General features: G+C 39.6%; 2 protein-coding genes across 2 annotated transcripts; both read left to right on the top strand.

The window, feature by feature from the left end:
• The first annotated feature begins 429 nt into the window (after window positions 1-429).
• LOC110155518 (filamin-A-interacting protein 1) lies at window positions 430-16,156 on the top strand. The gene is made up of 6 exons (XM_020919636.2): window positions 430-648; window positions 9,079-9,364; window positions 9,772-9,945; window positions 10,024-10,202; window positions 12,565-15,343; window positions 15,719-16,156. The coding sequence occupies exons 2-6, from the start codon at window positions 9,086-9,088 to the stop codon at window positions 15,908-15,910; spliced, it is 3,603 nt and encodes a 1,200-aa protein (XP_020775295.1). The 5' UTR covers window positions 430-648; window positions 9,079-9,085; the 3' UTR covers window positions 15,911-16,156.
• Window positions 16,157-16,612: 456 nt separating this feature from the next.
• On the top strand, window positions 16,613-17,633 carry LOC129411195 (cell cycle control protein 50A-like). The gene is made up of 3 exons (XM_055161182.1): window positions 16,613-16,718; window positions 16,787-17,113; window positions 17,433-17,633. Exons 2-3 carry the CDS (start codon window positions 16,853-16,855, stop codon window positions 17,616-17,618), a joined length of 447 nt encoding a protein of 148 aa, XP_055017157.1. The 5' UTR covers window positions 16,613-16,718; window positions 16,787-16,852; the 3' UTR covers window positions 17,619-17,633.
• The last annotated feature ends 159 nt before the right edge of the window (window positions 17,634-17,792 follow it).

A 17,792-nucleotide genomic window follows, 5' to 3' on the forward strand; every position in this document is an offset into this window, starting at 1 on the left:
AGATGTACTTTTTATTATTTTATGCCTCATTTAAAAATTTTAAACATAAATTAAAATATATTTTGACTTTTTAAATATTGTCACTTTTAATATACACAAAGTAAAATTTGAACTCATTTTTGCACAGTGAGATAACTTTTTTTTTTCTTGAATAAGCTGAAGAATTCTTAAAAAATAAAACTAATAGTATTTCTTTTTGGCTAAACTCCAAAGGCTAACATTTACTTCAATCCTGTGTTTGGTTTTGCAGTGTATAGTCTATTGCCACGGCTCATTTCAATGGTCAAGAATAGTGACGTCCCACCTCCTACACGCCCCTTGCCCATTGGCTCCTACACTCCCAATCCTCAAGCACTCCTCAAACTGGGCAGATTGGTAAGAAATCAGAGATGTGTTTTGTAGTGCCACAGCCCATAGAGCAGAGTGTGGAGAGGGAGGAGAGATAGCGAAGGGGAAGTTACAGCTGCCTTGTGCTGGAGCGATCACCGTTCCCTCCCTGACCTGAGGAACTGAACACAGAGTTTAGGATGGCTCTGGGCAGATTTCAGTAACCACACACTGCCAGCTAATGAGGTGGAGGATACTGTACAGAAGTAAGATTTTTCACAAGGACTAATTTTGCATATAACTGAGGCTGTACCACTCAAAGTAAGTCAGTTTTGTAGTTTTATTTTAAATGTCTTAGGTCTTATTGTATTTTTATTGTGTTGTGCTATACAGATACAGTAGAATACAGTATACAGTTTTTTCAGGATGATTCAGATAACAATTTTTACTCAATTTCCTGATATATTCTGATTAATATACAAAGTTTAGTGTATTCTGTAACATTCTGAGTTGTATTAATGAAATAAAGAATCATTTTGAGTTTGTACAGTTTGGGTTGGGGCGCTGTCTTCCTCATTGCGAGATGGAGTGACTGCCTTGGCAGAGGTCAAGTGCTTAGTGCATATTCAATGTATATTTGCACATTAATTCACGTATTTATTTTACATATTTCCATTTCCTTAAAATACTATTAAACATTTATAGGTAGTGAAAGGAAACTTGGTTCCATATTTGAATGAAATATCCCCCAGCGCTCTTAAACAAGTGTTGGATTAATTCTACTCACTTTAAAACATTCAAACATTATGCATACATACATTTTACATGAAGCACTTACTCACTTGAAGCAGACAAGTGCCTAGTCTTGGTATAATGTATGCACTTTTGGCAGTCTGTGTAAAATGTAATAAATCAAATCAGCGGACAAAGGTCTATTGATAAAAAGTTTGGGAGTTGGACAAGAGACTATTAATCCGTGTAGTGTAATGGTTTTAAATGGGATGTATGGTCCACCAACTCAAAATTAGTCATGCCTTTGCAGAACTGGCAGCTATAGACTACACATGGGCACTCTGGAGGCAGCGGACTATCACTCAAGGGACCATGATAACAAGTGAATATTTATGACTTGTAATGAAGCCAAGATGAATTCCATTTTATCTGCATGAGCTCATCAGCTTAAGGAGCAGACACACTGCTTTGTTCATTAGTCAAAGTCCACATCACTTTGCTTAGGTGAGGTTCCAGTTATTTAAGTGAAACTATGAAGAAAAGTAAATCTTAAAATATTAGGTGAATGCAAAATGTAGCCTCAGGTCAGCTTTTAACAAGACATATTGTGATTTGTATGACAGAAGATCACTATGAACTGCTAGTAAACCAGTACTCAAAAGTAGGTTTGTCAAAAGTACTGATATCCTCATACTAATTGTCAGAGGTGGGACCAAGTCGTTGTTTTGCAAGTCTCAAAGTAAGTCTCAAGTCTTTGACCTCAAGTCCGAGTAAAGTCCCAAGTCAAATACAGGCAAGTCCAAGTTGAGTCTCGAGTCACTGGCCCATAAGTCCAAGTCAAGTCCAAGTCGTCTGCATTGAGCTTCAAGTCATTTCAAGTGTTTAAACCAAAATACCAAATATAGCTTAGATTTTTGTAGTTTATATGACTTTTAAGATAAATTGTACTTTAAAAATCACAGCATATTTATATATGAGTATTTATAGAGTATGTAAGAGTTGTAGAACTGTTAATTTTTCCTTTTTAAATGTCTTGACAAGATCGTAGAACAAATCATTATGGTCAGAATAGAAAGAATTCAGATTTAAAAGTGCATCTCAAGTCTTCTCAAGTCACAGGCCTCAAGTCCGAGTCAAGTCCCAAGTCATTGACCTTCACGTCCAGGTTGAGTCCCAAGTCTTAGTCCATTTTATCAAGTCAAGTCTCAAGTCCTAAAAATAGTGACTCAAGTCTAACTTGAGTCCAAGTCGCGACTTGCAAGTCCCCATCTCTGCTAATTGAAAATGAAAACTATATAGAAACTCTAAAAAGAAGGAAATTACATAAACAGGACACAGTTCGACCTAAATAGTTTTATAAATGTCTTGAAATAGATTGAAATAGTGGTAATATTTAAGAAACTACTATGATTTAGTGCTGAAGATTAAATTCTATAATGTAAAAAATGTTTTTTGTAATAACTGTGGTATCAAAATTGGCATTTTCCAGCCTTTATCCTAATAAGAAAATCAAGTTTAAAATAATAGGACATTCGGTAGATCACTTCTTCTTTGTCCATATTATATACCCAAGTCACATCATGGGTTATTTTGAATAGAAATTTGCTATAAAATGATTCCAATTCAACATTAAACATACAGTCGATTCAGGTTAGGTCTCAAAAATGACACAACTGGAAAAATCAGTCGCTGAGTTTTATAAATCAGAATGGGAGCCAGAATTTGTATGTGATATTTCGAGTTACGCCGATGCTGTTGGTGTGGCTTACTGACTGTCAGAGATCCTAAGAGCTGAGTCCACCTTTCTGTCAGGTTCAGAGGCTCATTACAGTCAGTATTAGTCTTCTCTCTCCCTCTCTTCTCCTCCTCTCTCCCGCCTTTCTGATGGGTGCTCTGGGTGCATTGGGTCTGGGTGCTATCATCGCTCAGTGCTCACGCTGGACAAAGACAACAAGAGCCAGATATTATTCATTAACATTTTTGTACTTGGGCCAGCATATCCTTCTCAGCCTAACACATGCTAGCATTTGCTCTCCACAGTACGAAATGGTACAGTCTAATTTATGGAGGACTATATTGGTCACACGCTAATGGCATTTCCACAAATCATGTTATTTCATCAGTATGTCAACACGTGCAGTAGCTTAGCAGGGACAAGTTATAGTGGAACTTTGATTAAACAAGTATCCAAAATCAATCCGAAATCCATCCTTCCAAAAAACATCACTACTACTAGCAGGTCATGAGTAAATCACAAGTCTGCATTCTCCAAAAGTAGCCAGTTAATGTTTCCCATAAAAGTTCTTATAACAAATATTTGTGACTATTGACCAAAGTTGTTTACCTGGGGGATAATGACATGAAACCAAAACAAATAATGGAGTCCTATTCAAACAGTCACCAAGATAACAGGAGCACAAGCCAAGGCAACATTGATTTTGGATGACTGGTCACTGGTTTACATCATGCATTACATCTGTCCAAATGACTCATTATGAGATGGACATAGTTATCCATTGAGTGGTGGACTGGACATGTGATTGTGAGAGGAGCTTTTGTTGGCCATTGCAGTCAAGCGACGAAAGGCTATGCAACTTTTGGCACTGGGAAATAACCTAGGAATCTGAACATAATAATCTTTAGTTTGTTTTGTTTTTCTCTTTCAAAAATCCTCAAATAATCTTACGTGCATCCTCCAGCTCAAGGTAGTCCTCACAAAGACAAGCTCGTGCTCTTGAGATGGGTGATGCATGGTACTGACCCAAGCTCTTGACAGGTTATCCCAGCAGCAGTGAAGGATGGGTCAAATGCAGAGAACAGCTTTTCCTCCTAAGGGCACAATAAATGTACTTTAACCTTAATCTCAATATATCTAGGCTGCTAAAAATACCATTTTGACTTGTGACTTTTGGATACTTACCTTTCTGACTTACTGGATGATGATTTGTATAGCTAGGTAACACACTCGCTTGCCTTATTGTAATATATGTCCAGTGGAGTCTTACACCAGCTGTCACTGACACACGCACAGTTGAACACCCAGTCCAAGGGCCTCAGAGTCTTGAATTCCAAAAATGCACTTTGGACACTTTGGATATTTGACAGAACAGTGGCACTTATAACTCAAGTTTTCAGTGGTAAAAATAGGGCATCTCCAAAGCAACCCGGGAGCTATGTGAAATCATTTGATACACAGTCAGCATGTAACAGGATTTTACAGTGGGCTGATTGTTGGATGGCCCCTCACTTGAAGCTATATTACAACTATAGGGGCATTCTTCAAGATCGTATGGGAAAAATATAGTGGATATTACACCAATTGTTCTCTAAATAAGTGGTAATTGAGGATAATGAATTGGTGGGGCCCGTGTCTATAATAGTTGTATTTGTATTCTTCTAATTTATGAGGAAACTTAGAAAAGCAAGCAAAACATTTCCTCCAAAGAATAAATGAAGAATTTAGACATTGAACTCTGGTTCCCCATTCCCCATAATGACCCAGTGACATTGAAGGATGGGTCAAATGCAGAGGCGATAAAGCGTATCTCAAACTAAAAAAGAACCTACTGTACTTGCGTTGTTATTTGCATATTTATTTGGTCTACCATCTCCATTTATATAATAATTTACATAATTAAAAAGAAAAGGAACATGCATGCTTTCTTGTTTCTTACATTTATTGATCAATCTAATAATGCCTCTGAGATTTTTAAACTCTCCTTGTGTCTGACCTTGTAGTGGACAATGTCAATGGACACAGCCATAACTGGGTGTCCTTATCCATATGTTGCCTGGTCAATTCTATTCTTAGAGCACCCTGAACTTGATCTCTCTCTTGATCTTCATGCTTGAAGATGATACTCAGTAACCCAGCCATACGACTCTAGAAGACTCCATGATTCGCTCCATAGTTTATAGGCCCACTCCCACCACGTGAACAAGTACAGTTGCTAGGGGAGTCATCACCTTTTAACAGCTTCATCAAATATATGACCCAGGATGGCATCAGTCTCTGAACTTGTCCGCAAAAACATCACTAAACTGAACATTTACCTCTCATGTGTGTTAAAAACTAGTCAAGATTGTTTTTTGCACCTTATTTCACTACTACTCCTATTACCTGTAGTACATAATGTGACAACATTAGGATGTGCAGCCGTGATTGGAGAAGTTGTACCTGTTGCATATGATCCTGTCATTAGTGAAACCTTAGCTGCCCAGGCTCCAGTCGTCTACGTGAACAGATACGGTGGATGTTACATCAGGAGCATATACCAGGGCAGAGCCTGTGGGTGAAATTTAGCTTTAGTGTGGCATGACATGTTAGAAGAGTTAGCACTATAAGCTTGGAGTGAGAGGTGTCATCATCACTTACAAGAAAAGCTGTAAATGTGCAAGTGTAACATTGTAAAGTAAAGGTTTGCCAGGGTCAGCAACCAGGGAGGTACAAGTGCTCAAAATACACGAGTACTAATTAAGTTATGATCACATTATATACAATTAAATTATTGCCAATCATTCACAAGAGTACTTAAAGCCCTACTTAATTCCAGTTAAGAAAATACAAATCATTGTATAAATTGGCCCTCTTCTTCCTCTGCCTTTCTACAGACCTGACATGTAACTTAGCTGAGTGGATGCTTTGCCACCTGCTTGTCTCCATAAAGATGTTATAGCTTTAATGTTCCACAGTAGGGATAAAAACAGATCCATACATGGTGAATGTTTCAAGTCTGACTTGGCTTTAACTTTCCATCTCCATGGAGTCATAGTTGAAGTGCCCATCAGAATTCTTTAAAATACACTAAGTAGCCAAGTTTCTCACCACCTCTGCTCGTCTTTCCACTAATTGCTCCATTTTCTAGAGTAGAGCCAAAGTGTAAAATCTGACCCTGTAGGTCAGGAGCTCTCTATCCTGGAACGTGTTGCCTGATGGACCATAAATAATGTTAGATTTGCGCTCTTACATGGTAACAGGGCCCAAATTACAGATCCACTCCCAGATACACATCTCATTCACAGTTCGAAGGATGATTGAAACTCCCCACTTCTGGCCGACCCGAGTGTTTTTCTTGTCTAGATGGAAGGGCTGTATTTTATCTGTGTCTTGGAGCAGAACGTGTCAGCTAGCATTATCTACTCCTTATTTAGACAAAGCCTGAGTGAGGATATATCAGGCATCAATCACATATAAACACATTTTTTCTATAGGAGGACTGTAAAGTACAAAAGGCAGCTGCTCTTGGTCCTGTTTTATCATATTAAACATAGAAATTATTCTCCAACAAATGTGAAAACTGAAAATAACATGCTGACCACTGAGTTTCAAGCCCCTCCTTCATATTGGTATGGGAACACATGTTTTGTTGGGGTAAAAATACTCATATGGGACAGCTGGACTTGACCAACCCCATAGGATAGATTTTGCTTTAAATTTAGTCTTGGGCCTTGACTGGAGTGGAGCCTCTCATGATGTAGGACAAAGTCTAAGCCTTGGTTTTATTGCTCCACAAATTCCTATTGGTCAATAACATTTTGTGTATGGCACAGATGCCTTGAGTACTAGTGTGGGCATTATGGAGATTGGATAGGGCTCACAGTACAGACATATTGTCCAGAACTACTCCTTCAGACAGGACAAAGACAACTGTTTGGTGCCACACAGGAATGCAGGATGCGAGCTGCTGGAATTCCCATTTGCTGCTCCGGGTTCATAACAATCCACACTTCACTGACACTTCAACAAAGACTAAACAAGACAACTGTCTGCTGGCCACGTCTTTGTCCCATTAATTAGGTTAAAACATTTGGAAAAACACTCAGAGGTGGACAGTTACTGCTGCTATTATATCACCAGAATTATTCATTATTTTAGTGTGTGATCAGAGTTGCCAAGTCCACATCTTTATAGCGACTTTATATTGTTTTTCGTTTTGTACTTCCTCCAGAGAGACATTCCTATCATAATGACTGAAACACAACATGTTCCCGTTTTAATTAATTTATGTTAATTGTGTGATTAAAATGCATTTAATCAATGCTTGTTTAGCAGCAGCACATGATGTTCTACTAGCTGATTCCTTTTTGGACTTCTTTTTGCTTGTTTTGGGCTTTTCTTTCAAACCCTTAGTCTCTTGTTTCTCTCTGAAATCTGGCAACTCTGTTTGTGATCCTGAAACGTTGGTATGTGCCTCCTTGTTGGGTCATAAAGGTACTGTAGAGGGTTTGCCACAACATTTTGAACCAAGTCTTTGATTTTTGTGCATAGATAATTGTGGGAAGGTTGAGGTTCATTTGGGTTAATTGAGATAAACTAGTTATATAGGGCCAACATACTTAGTTGTATCAAAATATTGTATCAAAAAGGGATCCAGATGAAATATACATCCCCAAAAATGAAGCAGACAAGATATTTTTTCTTACGTATCACTGCTGGCATGCTTGTGTTTTATTCAACAACAAATCCATCTCCGTGCTCTTCCTTTACTGGATTTAACTGTACTAGTAACACTTTACATAGAGTCCATTTCAGTCAAATGATATCACCCCCTTTTTGGATTCTCATGTCACTGGCCCACAAATTAAAAATAAACTTTAGAGTGTCAGATGGACTTTGTGTCACCCTTTTGTCACTTGCATGTGCAATAGGAACTGTGCCCAGATCTTTTACAGTAGCGCACGCTTCATTCCCCCAGTGCCCTATCATGTCCCAAACGACGCTCATTTTTGGAGTATTTACAAATCGCAACCCTCGCTTACAACAGCATGACCCTACCTCATCATGTCAGCTTAATGCCCTGACATTTGACTAGTAAACCAATAGTTACTAACAGAGCTGTACTTCCCCGCAATGAACTGACTGAACTCTGATAGATAAGAAGTGGGCTTATGGAATGAGGATAGTTTGTACTTTTCTGGCTGAACTGAGGATGCGGTGGTTAGCTGTGGCTTTTCATGACACTGTTGATGTTTCCTGGAATTAGATTAGGATTCAAAGAAAATGGGGACAAGCCTCATTGAATTTCACTGTGATCTTAACTTCACTCACCACTATCACAGCACACAAACATTTGTCTCGTGGTCATTTGTGTTTCGGTAGCCCTGCCAAGATTCTTCATAGTACATTTACAGCTAATACTAACGCTAACAGTTATTATATACTGTACATATTAGGAATTAAGTGGTGCAGGCGGACAGTAGATATCGTCTTTCAGAATAAAATATGTGCTCTCTTTTGGGGACTTTTGTAGCTGTATGTGGTTTTATTTTCATTTAGTGAACTTTCAAAACAAGTTGATGCAAAAAACTTGACAACATTACTGGAGTAATACCATTTATCATTCTTGGTTGTGATATTATTTTGTCTATGTGGTTGTGTCTTGCTGTGCTCAGTAATAATCAGATTTTTAAGGTTTCTTGCATCATTCTGAGGTCAGGGTGCTATGACATCACCAGGGTGCTACTAGGGGATTTTTGGAGACTGTGTGTTCTGTTTGCAATTAAAATGTTGATGTTATGAAACCAAAATATAGTGGGAAAAGGTGTTAAGATGTCAATGCAATCTTGTCTTTACAATACAGTAAATTATATACAATCCTCATTCTCACCAAAGTGCAATATTTTGATCCATTTGTTTGTTTTGTTTTTTAACATAGGGGAAGGTTAGGAGAATGCAGTGCAACTAATGTGATCTCACGTTTGCAAAGAGAGTAGACAAAACTTTTCTTATGCCTTTTATACAGTCTAAATAAAATTGTACTTTCCCTTTAAGCAATAGTATTCTGTTTTATGACCAACAATTTTACAATTTGCGTGAACTTGTAAATAAATAAAAGTGCACTGTATCATATGACTTAAGTGGGTCAGGCAATAACTGGGAATTGCCATAAGGAATGGCACGGTCGAATACAAAACAGTAAATCTGGCTAATATACAGCCATGTTATTGAAAAGGAGATTGAATTATAAAATGACACACTGTCTCAAAATGCTAAAACAATACCATTTGTCTTTGGTGCAGATAAAGCATGAGATCCAAAGGCAGCGGGGTGGAGACTCCGGCCAATGGCGTGCTTGGGGTCCCACAGAGTGAGTCGGACATCAGACAGGAGGAAGACATGGGCTTGTCCGTGAAGAGCCTCAAGGCCAAAGTCCAGCAGAAGGAGCCCGAGGACAAACTGGAGGTTGAGGTGATTTCAGAGAAAGAGGTGTGTCTCTTGGACAAGAGTGAAAACAAAAACGGCATAGTGGATTTGTCAAAGAAGGATCTGCTCAAACTGCTGGGCATCATGGAGGGAGAGGTTCAAGTAAGTAAGAGAATGTTTATCTAATGACCTTTGACCCTTTGTTGAACTGTCAAACGTGTACATTTTAGGACAGCATGGGCAGAGGTTAGAAGTCAACTATTTTTTAAGCTTCATGCACAGTAGTTCCTTATTTATATCAAAATGTATCAAGCAGATACAAGTAAATTCTCATGTACTTTTTCGAGTACCTTTTCCTCTGGCAATACTGTCAGTAGATAAGTGCATTTATGTTGCTCATCAACTCAATAGCTCCATCTAGTGGCCACAAGAGGTAATTGATGTCACAGAAGACCGACACGTGTTTCGGTCAGCTTTTACATATTTCATATTTAATTTTTTTAAATGCAAATTGCAGGTACAAAATATGCTCAGATATGTTGTGTGAAATATTTTGTGTATTTTGCCAGGCCAGAGAAGATGTCATTAGCATGCTGAAGTGCAAGCAAACTTCTCCGGAGGCCCTCGAGTCTCGCTATGGCTCTGCCACCCCTGCTTCAGCTCTGCAGGCTTTGCAAAGAGACAGTATCGTCACAGGCACTAAACATCACCAACCCAGTGTTTACCAGAAACCTATGGTGGAGGTCAGTGCAACTTTACATAGTGTATTGTATAATAATATGGTGTATATATGAATCATAGTTGTAAATGCTTTACCTCAGCTGGAGCGTCTCCAGGAGAAGCACAAAGACACGTACAGGAGGATGTTGGGTCAGCTGCTGCTCGCGGAGAAGTGTCACCGCCGCACCGTGCACGAGCTGGACACAGAGAAACGCAAACACGCAGACTACATGAACAAGAGCGACGACTTCACCAACTTGCTGGAGCAAGAGAGAGAAAGGTGAGGGGGAAGGTACTGTGGACTGGCTGTTTGCATAGCACTATCTGCAGGTTTGGACCAAATGGCCTTTTCCAGTCAACTGACATGTTCTAGGATGTTCCAATAAGGCTTATGTGGAACAGCACCGCGTCTTGGTTTTATTACTCAATGTTTAAACTAATATACTATAATTCATTTGCATATTTTGTATGCTCAAAGTCGCTTTAAATATTTGTGCATTAATCACTCATTGTACAGTATTAAGCTACTTGTAGCCACCTTGTGGCAGACTGTCACACATTCATTCATAAAAGTGGGCAAATCTGTAGGCCTGGGTCGGGGCAAAATCACCACCCTTGTTTTTTGAGGATGAATTAGAAACTGTCACAAATTTAAAACTGACAGCAGTTTTTATGGAAAAATGTCCAATTACATTCTAGAGTGTATAGGGCCGGGGGAGCATGATCTGGTACAGGCCTAGTACAACTCTAGTTGAGGACAGTGTTGTGTCATTTGGATGTACCCAGTGTAAACTAGAGAAAGGCTGAACTACTATGCCCTCTGTGAGCAGTGGGAGCATGTGAGAGGCTCCCATGACATCATGTATATAGTGAGGTGGATTCAGAGGTGCTGACCGTTCTGTGTGGTCAGTGCAGCTCAGAACATAAGCAGTGTGCCCCAGCACAGAAAGGCCTGGTTACATCACATGGGCCTCAGAGATCAAACAGGCCAAAGCTATAGTGTGTATGGATGTGTACGAGAGAGGGGCCCTAACCTACTAATTAAAGCTTTCACAAATGAGAGCTTCTAATGGCCATTTCTTGCTGGAGAATGTACTCAATGCATTTCCCACAAGGCAGTCCTGGCAGACAGTCGATGTACACATGAGCTGTGAACAACATTTCCATTTCCACATCCGTTTGTTTTTTCTTTTTCTTGACCTGAGACATAAAATCTATTCTAAAGCCTTCCTCTAATTTTGTCAATTTGATGCCAAATATGCAGATCTGCATTGCCTCTTTCCAGATCTTGTGTAGTTTAGTTGTAAGCCTCACATAGGGATCACAACTGTAGCCCTCACTTGACCTTTGATTCCCTGCACCTCTGACATCATTGCTTTGACATTTTCAAAGTTAGACGCCAATTCCTAGAATGGCAATGATATGTGACGATGTAAGTATGAATTTTGAGATCTGAAAGCTATTCCAGTACAGTAACCAGCCAAGGGCAAGCTGAGCCAAAAGGTAAAATGGTAACATGAAGTCAAGTACACGTACAGTAAAAATAACTGCAGTATTTTAAACATTTCACTTTGCAAGGGCACTTCATCATATCTGATTTTTATTTTTGGTTTGTTGTGTAACTTAAGTGGCAAACAAGCAGCAATCAACATTTAGAAATAGTCTTACAGGGTTAGAACATAAAGATACTAAAAGAACACAAAACTTAAATAATTAGATAAGAACCTCTTTGGTATTTATGGATTTCAGACAAACAAGGTGAGGACCTATAAAGGACCATTCTTCATTCAAAAGATGTAATATTGTGATTATTGCTTAATTGCTATGATCACGGTGGCCAGTTGCCATAGCTTGATGAAACCCATGAATACAATGTAATTGTTATATAAAGCATTGACATGACAGTGTCCGTTGTTTTATCATTTGAAATGTATTCTTACAGTGGCCTGGCTATGCACTTGTCAGATTTACTTTGCACAATAGTCAAACACTCCTCCTGAGGATCCGCCTCCTCACTGCACAATGTAGAGCAGAGCATCTCTCCCTCACACGACATGCTTATATGGGTGAGATGACATCATCTAGCTCGAGCTGGAGTTCACTTATGTGTGGAATAAATTTTCATGTTTTTAATGGGACTTTTTTTTTGCTTTCTTAAACTGCTTTGGTTAAATTGATCTGCACAAGGTGAGGAGCGTGTTAATGTTTTTAGGTTTCAGGTTTTGGACTCTTAACTTGTGGCTGTGGACATTTCCTTCTAACATGATGCAAATTGATTTGTTTAACTCATTTTGCTATGCAAAATTGTCTGGGTGACTTTTACACAGATGGCTGTCTGTGGGAGTGTACAAATGCATGCTACTTTTCAAACATTTTGTCAGAGGCGCAGATGTGAATGGCCACGAACAGCATACACAGAGACTGAAAGAAAAAAGAGACCACTCGGTGAGGGGGCATTCAATTTTTCCTCTCTTTTTAACTTTTTTTTTTTTTTTTTTACAGACATGCCCGGAAAATGGGAATATGTTTAGTGTGATAGTATTAAAGCATTATGTACTTAAGATGATAAACAAAATGCTGTGACTTACATTTCACTTTGTTTTAAATTAAAAAATGTGTTTTTTTTTCTGTTCTTTTGGTAGATTAAAGAGACTCTTGGAAACTGAGAAAGCCTACCAGGTAAAGAAGGAGAAGGAACACTCCAAGAGGCTAACCAAGGTGAGGGAGGAACTGGTCAAGCTGAAGTCCTTTGCCCTGATGCTGGTCAATGAGCGCCAACAGAACCTGGAGCAAATGGACCAACAGAGTCAGCGGGTCCAGGAGCTGAGCCAACAGTTGCAGCATCGAGAGCAGGCTTTGAAAGAAGAAAAAGATCGGGCACGTGAGGATGGGCACAGGCTGCAAAATCTAGAGACTGACCTAAAGGACAAATCTGCCAAACTGAGCCAGCAACATGAGGAGATGAGCACCAAATTAGCCAATCATGAAGCCAACAACCGGCAACTCAATGCCAAAATTCTAGCACTGAATCACAAAGTGGAAGAATTGGAGTCACAAAACAGTGCACTGAAGAAATCCGAAGAGGAACTGATGGAACTTAGAGACAAACTGAGCAAAGGAGAATGCAGTAACTCAAATTTGACCACAGAGTTGGAGAATTTGAGAAAACGGTTGATGGAAATGGAAGGAAAAGATGAGGAGATCACAAAAACTGAACATCAGTGTAAAGAGCTGAGAAACAGGCTGCAAGAGGAGGACTGCAAAAGCAAAGACCTCAGGCTGGAGGTGGAAAAACTTCAGGCGAGAATGATAGAACTGGAGAAGTTGGAAACAGCGTTCAGCACCAGTAAAGCCGAGTGTGCGCAGTTACACACAGCACTGGACAAAGAGAAGGGCCTCTCCAAAGAGCTCTCAGATGAGGTTGTAGCGCTCCGCATTCGTTTAAAAGAGTTAGAGTCTTCAGAACTGAAACTGGAAAAGTCTGAGCTAAGCCTTAAAGATGATTTAAGCAAGCTAAAATCTTTGACTGTCGCCTTGGTGGATGAACGCAAAGGTCTGATGGAGAAAATCAAATCCGATGACAAACAAAAGGAGGAGTTGAACAAAATGGTGGAGGTGGAGCAGGGTAAAGTTATGGATGTCACTGGGAAGCTTATAGAAGAAAGCAAAAAGCTCTTAAAACTGAAATCTGAAATGGAAACCAAAGTGCAGACGCTTAGAAGTGAGAAATGTGATCTGGCAACAAAACTAGCTCATGAATTAGATGTAAATAAGGATCTTAATTCTAAGATTACCCAAATGAAAAAGAAGATAGATGGATTAGAGGCAGAGAAGTTGTCTGTGAAGAATTCTGTAAAGAGTGACTTGGGAAGAATGCCTGATTCACTCAAACAAGACAACAAAGTCAAGGAGCTGACATTTGAGATTGAGCGTCTGAAAAATCGGCTAAAACAACTTGAGGTGGTGGAAGGAGATTTGATCAAAACAGAAGACCAATATGACATGTTGGAGAAAAAGTTTATAACTGAACAGGATAAAGCCAATGTTCTTTCTCAGCAGGTTGAGGAGATGAGGAGTCAGATAGCACGCAACAAAGCCATAGAAAAAGGTGAAGAAGAAAGCCAGGAAGAGGATCTCAGGCAGCGATGTAGGAACGAAGAGGTTAAGAACAGAGAACTACAGGCTGATGTTGTAGCCCTGAAGGAAAAAATTCACGAACTCATGCACAAAGAAGACCAGCTTTCCCAGTTACAAGTGGATTATTCTGTTTTACAGCAAAGGTTTTTGGAGGAAGAGGAGAAAGCCAAGAACATGGGCACTGAGGTCTTCCACCTGACTAAAGAACTAGAGATAGTCAAGCGCCACAGTCGTGCTATGAGGCCGAGTACGAATGGCAGAAGAATGATGGACATAGCAACGACATCTACTGGAGTACAAACAGAAGGGCTCTCCAATGGGGCTGCAGATGAAGACACCCCTGCAGTGTTTATAAGAAAATCTGTTTTGGAGGAGAATCACATCATGAGCAACCTTAGGCAAAGATGTCTCAGAAAACCGTCCGAAAAATCTATTGAGCGCTTACCATCATCTGGCAGCGATCTGAAAAAATCATGGATTCCCTGGATGCGAAAAAAGGATAGCGTTACCCAGGATACCAATCTGGAAAAGCACATGAATGGAGATGCCCTACCATCTGAGCTAACCATGACCCAGAAGCAAGGCCAGCCTCTGCATATACGAGTTACACCAGACCACCAAAACAAAACAGCAACTCTAGAAATCAGCAGTCCAACTGAAGATGCATTTTCAAGTTCAGTCCCTCTTAGCCCTAACCCATCTCATTCCCAACCGAAATCCAGGATCACTATCATTCCCACTGCTACTCCTGGTCATAGGAGGTCCGGATTTGGTTGCCATGTTCCAGAAAGAGCCAAATCTCCAGTGTCTATCACCACTATTTCTAGAGCCAAGTCTCCAGAAAGCAGCAGATCCTCTTCCTCCGCCTCCAGCAGGCCTTTGTCCCCTGTTTCTATCATGACGGTCAGCACTGTGGTTCCTGAAGGATCCCCCTCTCCTGAGCCCCAAGAGATGACTATGGGACGGGCTGTTTTTAAAGTCACGCCTGAGAAACAGATGGTTCCTATGCCGATAAGAAAAGGCCCTAACAACAGTAACATCATCACCACGGAGGATAACAAGATTCACATTCACCTTGGCAACAACCCAAAAATGGCAGTCAGGCAGGTGGCTTCAACAGCAGAGAACAAAGAGATGACCTTATCAACCGGGACAGTCCTGCGCTCCCCTCGGCAAATCACAACCACTACAACAACAGCTACAAGGAGCGCGCAGAGCAAAGTCATGAGCAGCATCACCATTACCCCAGTTTCATCAGCCACCTCCAGACATACACAAAACACGGTAAGATGACCTTGATTTCAAAATATACATCCTATCAAAAACTAATTTAGTCATAGTTACATTTTTTGTAGACCTCATGAAGTTATCTCAGTGAGAAGAAAAATATCTAATTGCAGACATTCAATTAAATATTAATTTGAGTCTCATATTTTGCATATTTACAACAAATAAAATTAAAAGTGGCGTTAATCAAATTCAAACTGGGACTAAACATTAAATAAATCTGCTACAAAATTGTAATTTCAAAGTATAGACTAAACACTTGAACTCATCTTTGCGGACTTTAGGTGTTTAGTCATACCTTAATAATGTAATATAATCCAGTATTTAGTGCCTGTTCTGTCTAATAAACTGCACCTCTTCTATGTCCATCAGGCTGCACAGGACACTCAGGGGTCTCGCACAGGGCTGACTCGAATCCCAATGTCCAAGAGCCTCAAGACGGGAAAGGCAGTGCTGGGATCTCTGGGAATCTCTAGTGGAGTAAAAATGGAAAGCCAGTCTATGAAAATAGAGGTTAAAAAGTCCATAGCTAGTACCACTTTGGAAAAAGGAGTAAAATTTTGATATAAAAATGACATTGAAATGTTATATTGCCCTCATCTAACCTAAGCATCTGATGTACATGTGCATATAAATAATTTGTATGTCCTCATTTAGATAATCATAAATACTTGTATCTAGGCTAAAGATGTTATTTATCTTATCAATATTTCAATCATACTTAAGTGTAAGGTTTGCATTTTTGTCATACAGTGATTGTGGTGGGTTTTTATTTTCACACTGAGCTGCTACTAACTGCCTTTAGTTTTGTATTTTATATGTAAATTGTCTATACATTTTATAAGAAAATAAGACTTTGTGTAGATCAAGTTTGTGTTAATAAATTATGGATTCATGTAAAGGATTTGTACTGAAATTGTGTTTTAAATAAAGACTTTGATAATCTGTGTATTCATTCATTTATAAGCATATGAGGAATCTATATGATCTCTCCAAAAAAATGCATAATGATTTAAAAGCATTCAGCCCAAGAACATCTTAAACAAGAATAAGAAATAGGCAACTTAAACAAATATTGACTGCCTGTTCAACACTGATATGGTCAAGTGATTAATAATAATACTGTCACATTTAAAACTCATTTATAACGTTGCATAATATGTTTATAACGTGGATGTAATCCTCTCCTCTGGTTTGTGCGCGCTCTCATAGATCCACGTGCACGCTCAGATGGGCGTGGGCTTTGCATTTTCCGCTGTGACGTAACACTGCGATGCTTGAATCTGATTGGTTCAGAGGTTTCCGGGTTCTTCTTGGGATGAGATTAACAACACGTAGAAGTCAACATTTCATAAAATAGACAGATGGTTAGGTAAGATGAGGACGACGCTACCATGTTGATACACTTTTACTTTTTATAAATGTTGTTGTTGATTTTAGCATTTTTATAACAACGACGAAGTCTATAGACTAAAGAACTAAAGTGGATTACTGCGCCCGAATCAGATGATCACAGCCATGATGGCGTCAAGCTACAACGCGAAGGAAGAGGACGGACACCACTCTGGAGCTGCGGGTCACGGTGGAGCGGGCGCTGTCAAAAGTAGAAAACCGGACAACACTGCGTTTAAACAGCAGAGACTCCCGGCTTGGCAGCCGATCCTCACGGCGGGCACCGTGCTCCCGGCCTTCTTCATTATCGGGCTCATCTTTATCCCCATCGGCATCGGCCTGTACGTCACTTCAAACAACATCAAAGAGTTCGAGGTGAGCATATACCCGAGTAACACATTTTAATTATAATATTTCTATTCTATTCTTTGCTTAAAACCACCCCAGTTTGCTATTTGTAAGTTGTTTTCCATATTTGACGGTTTCTCGCTCAGGCACCTGTTGAAATAACCATATTTTTCCTTAATATATTTTAGTAACCTAGTACTTCCATAGCAACAGCATGTTAATTAATGAATGATTGCCGTATCGTTTCCAATCACATAATAAATGCTGTTTGTTGTTGTTGGTGGTGTTTTTTGTTTTTTTTTAAACTGTATAGTATTGCTTAATAATGGGTACATTTTGTTCTTAGATCGACTATACAGGTGTGGACAGTAACAGCCCATGTTATGCCTGTGCCAGGAATTTCAGCTGGAACAGCACAACACCATGCACATGCTCCCTGAATTTCACATTGGAGCAGCCCTTTGAGGTGAGCCAGAATGTGCTGACAATATGCGGTAATATGAATAATAGATGCCCCTTCCATCAGAATTGATAGAGAAGAACCTTTGTGTACAGTACAGCAAAAAGGGGAAATATCTCCCTGGTGCAACTGTCCATTAGATTCTATTTTTGTCCAAGGCGGGCATTGAATGTTTGCAAAGCATTCATTACTATTGATTCTTGTAGTCTTAAAATGTTCTGTAAAAGGTGCTGCCCGAAAGGCTGC

The sequence above is a fragment of the Boleophthalmus pectinirostris genome, unplaced genomic scaffold, assembly GCF_026225935.1.
Source record: "Boleophthalmus pectinirostris isolate CB_2022bp ecotype Guang Dong unplaced genomic scaffold, ASM2622593v1 HiC_scaffold_371, whole genome shotgun sequence".
Lineage (NCBI taxonomy): Eukaryota > Metazoa > Chordata > Actinopteri > Gobiiformes > Gobiidae > Boleophthalmus > Boleophthalmus pectinirostris.

What these genes read in the sequence shown, in the direction of transcription:
- LOC129411195 (XM_055161182.1), top strand. Translation starts at nt 16,853, where the DNA reads ATGATCACAGCCATGATGGCGTCAAGCTACAACGCGAAGGAAGAGGAC. An exon ending in ACAACATCAAAGAGTTCGAG is followed by an intron (nt 17,114 to 17,432) that starts GTGAGCATATAC and finishes TTTTGTTCTTAG; the next exon opens with ATCGACTATACAGGTGTGGA.
- LOC110155518 (XM_020919636.2), top strand. Translation starts at nt 9,086, where the DNA reads ATGAGATCCAAAGGCAGCGGGGTGGAGACTCCGGCCAATGGCGTGCTT. An exon ending in TCATGGAGGGAGAGGTTCAA is followed by an intron (nt 9,365 to 9,771) that starts GTAAGTAAGAGA and finishes GTATTTTGCCAG; the next exon opens with GCCAGAGAAGATGTCATTAG. An exon ending in CCAGACATACACAAAACACG is followed by an intron (nt 15,344 to 15,718) that starts GTAAGATGACCT and finishes TATGTCCATCAG; the next exon opens with GCTGCACAGGACACTCAGGG.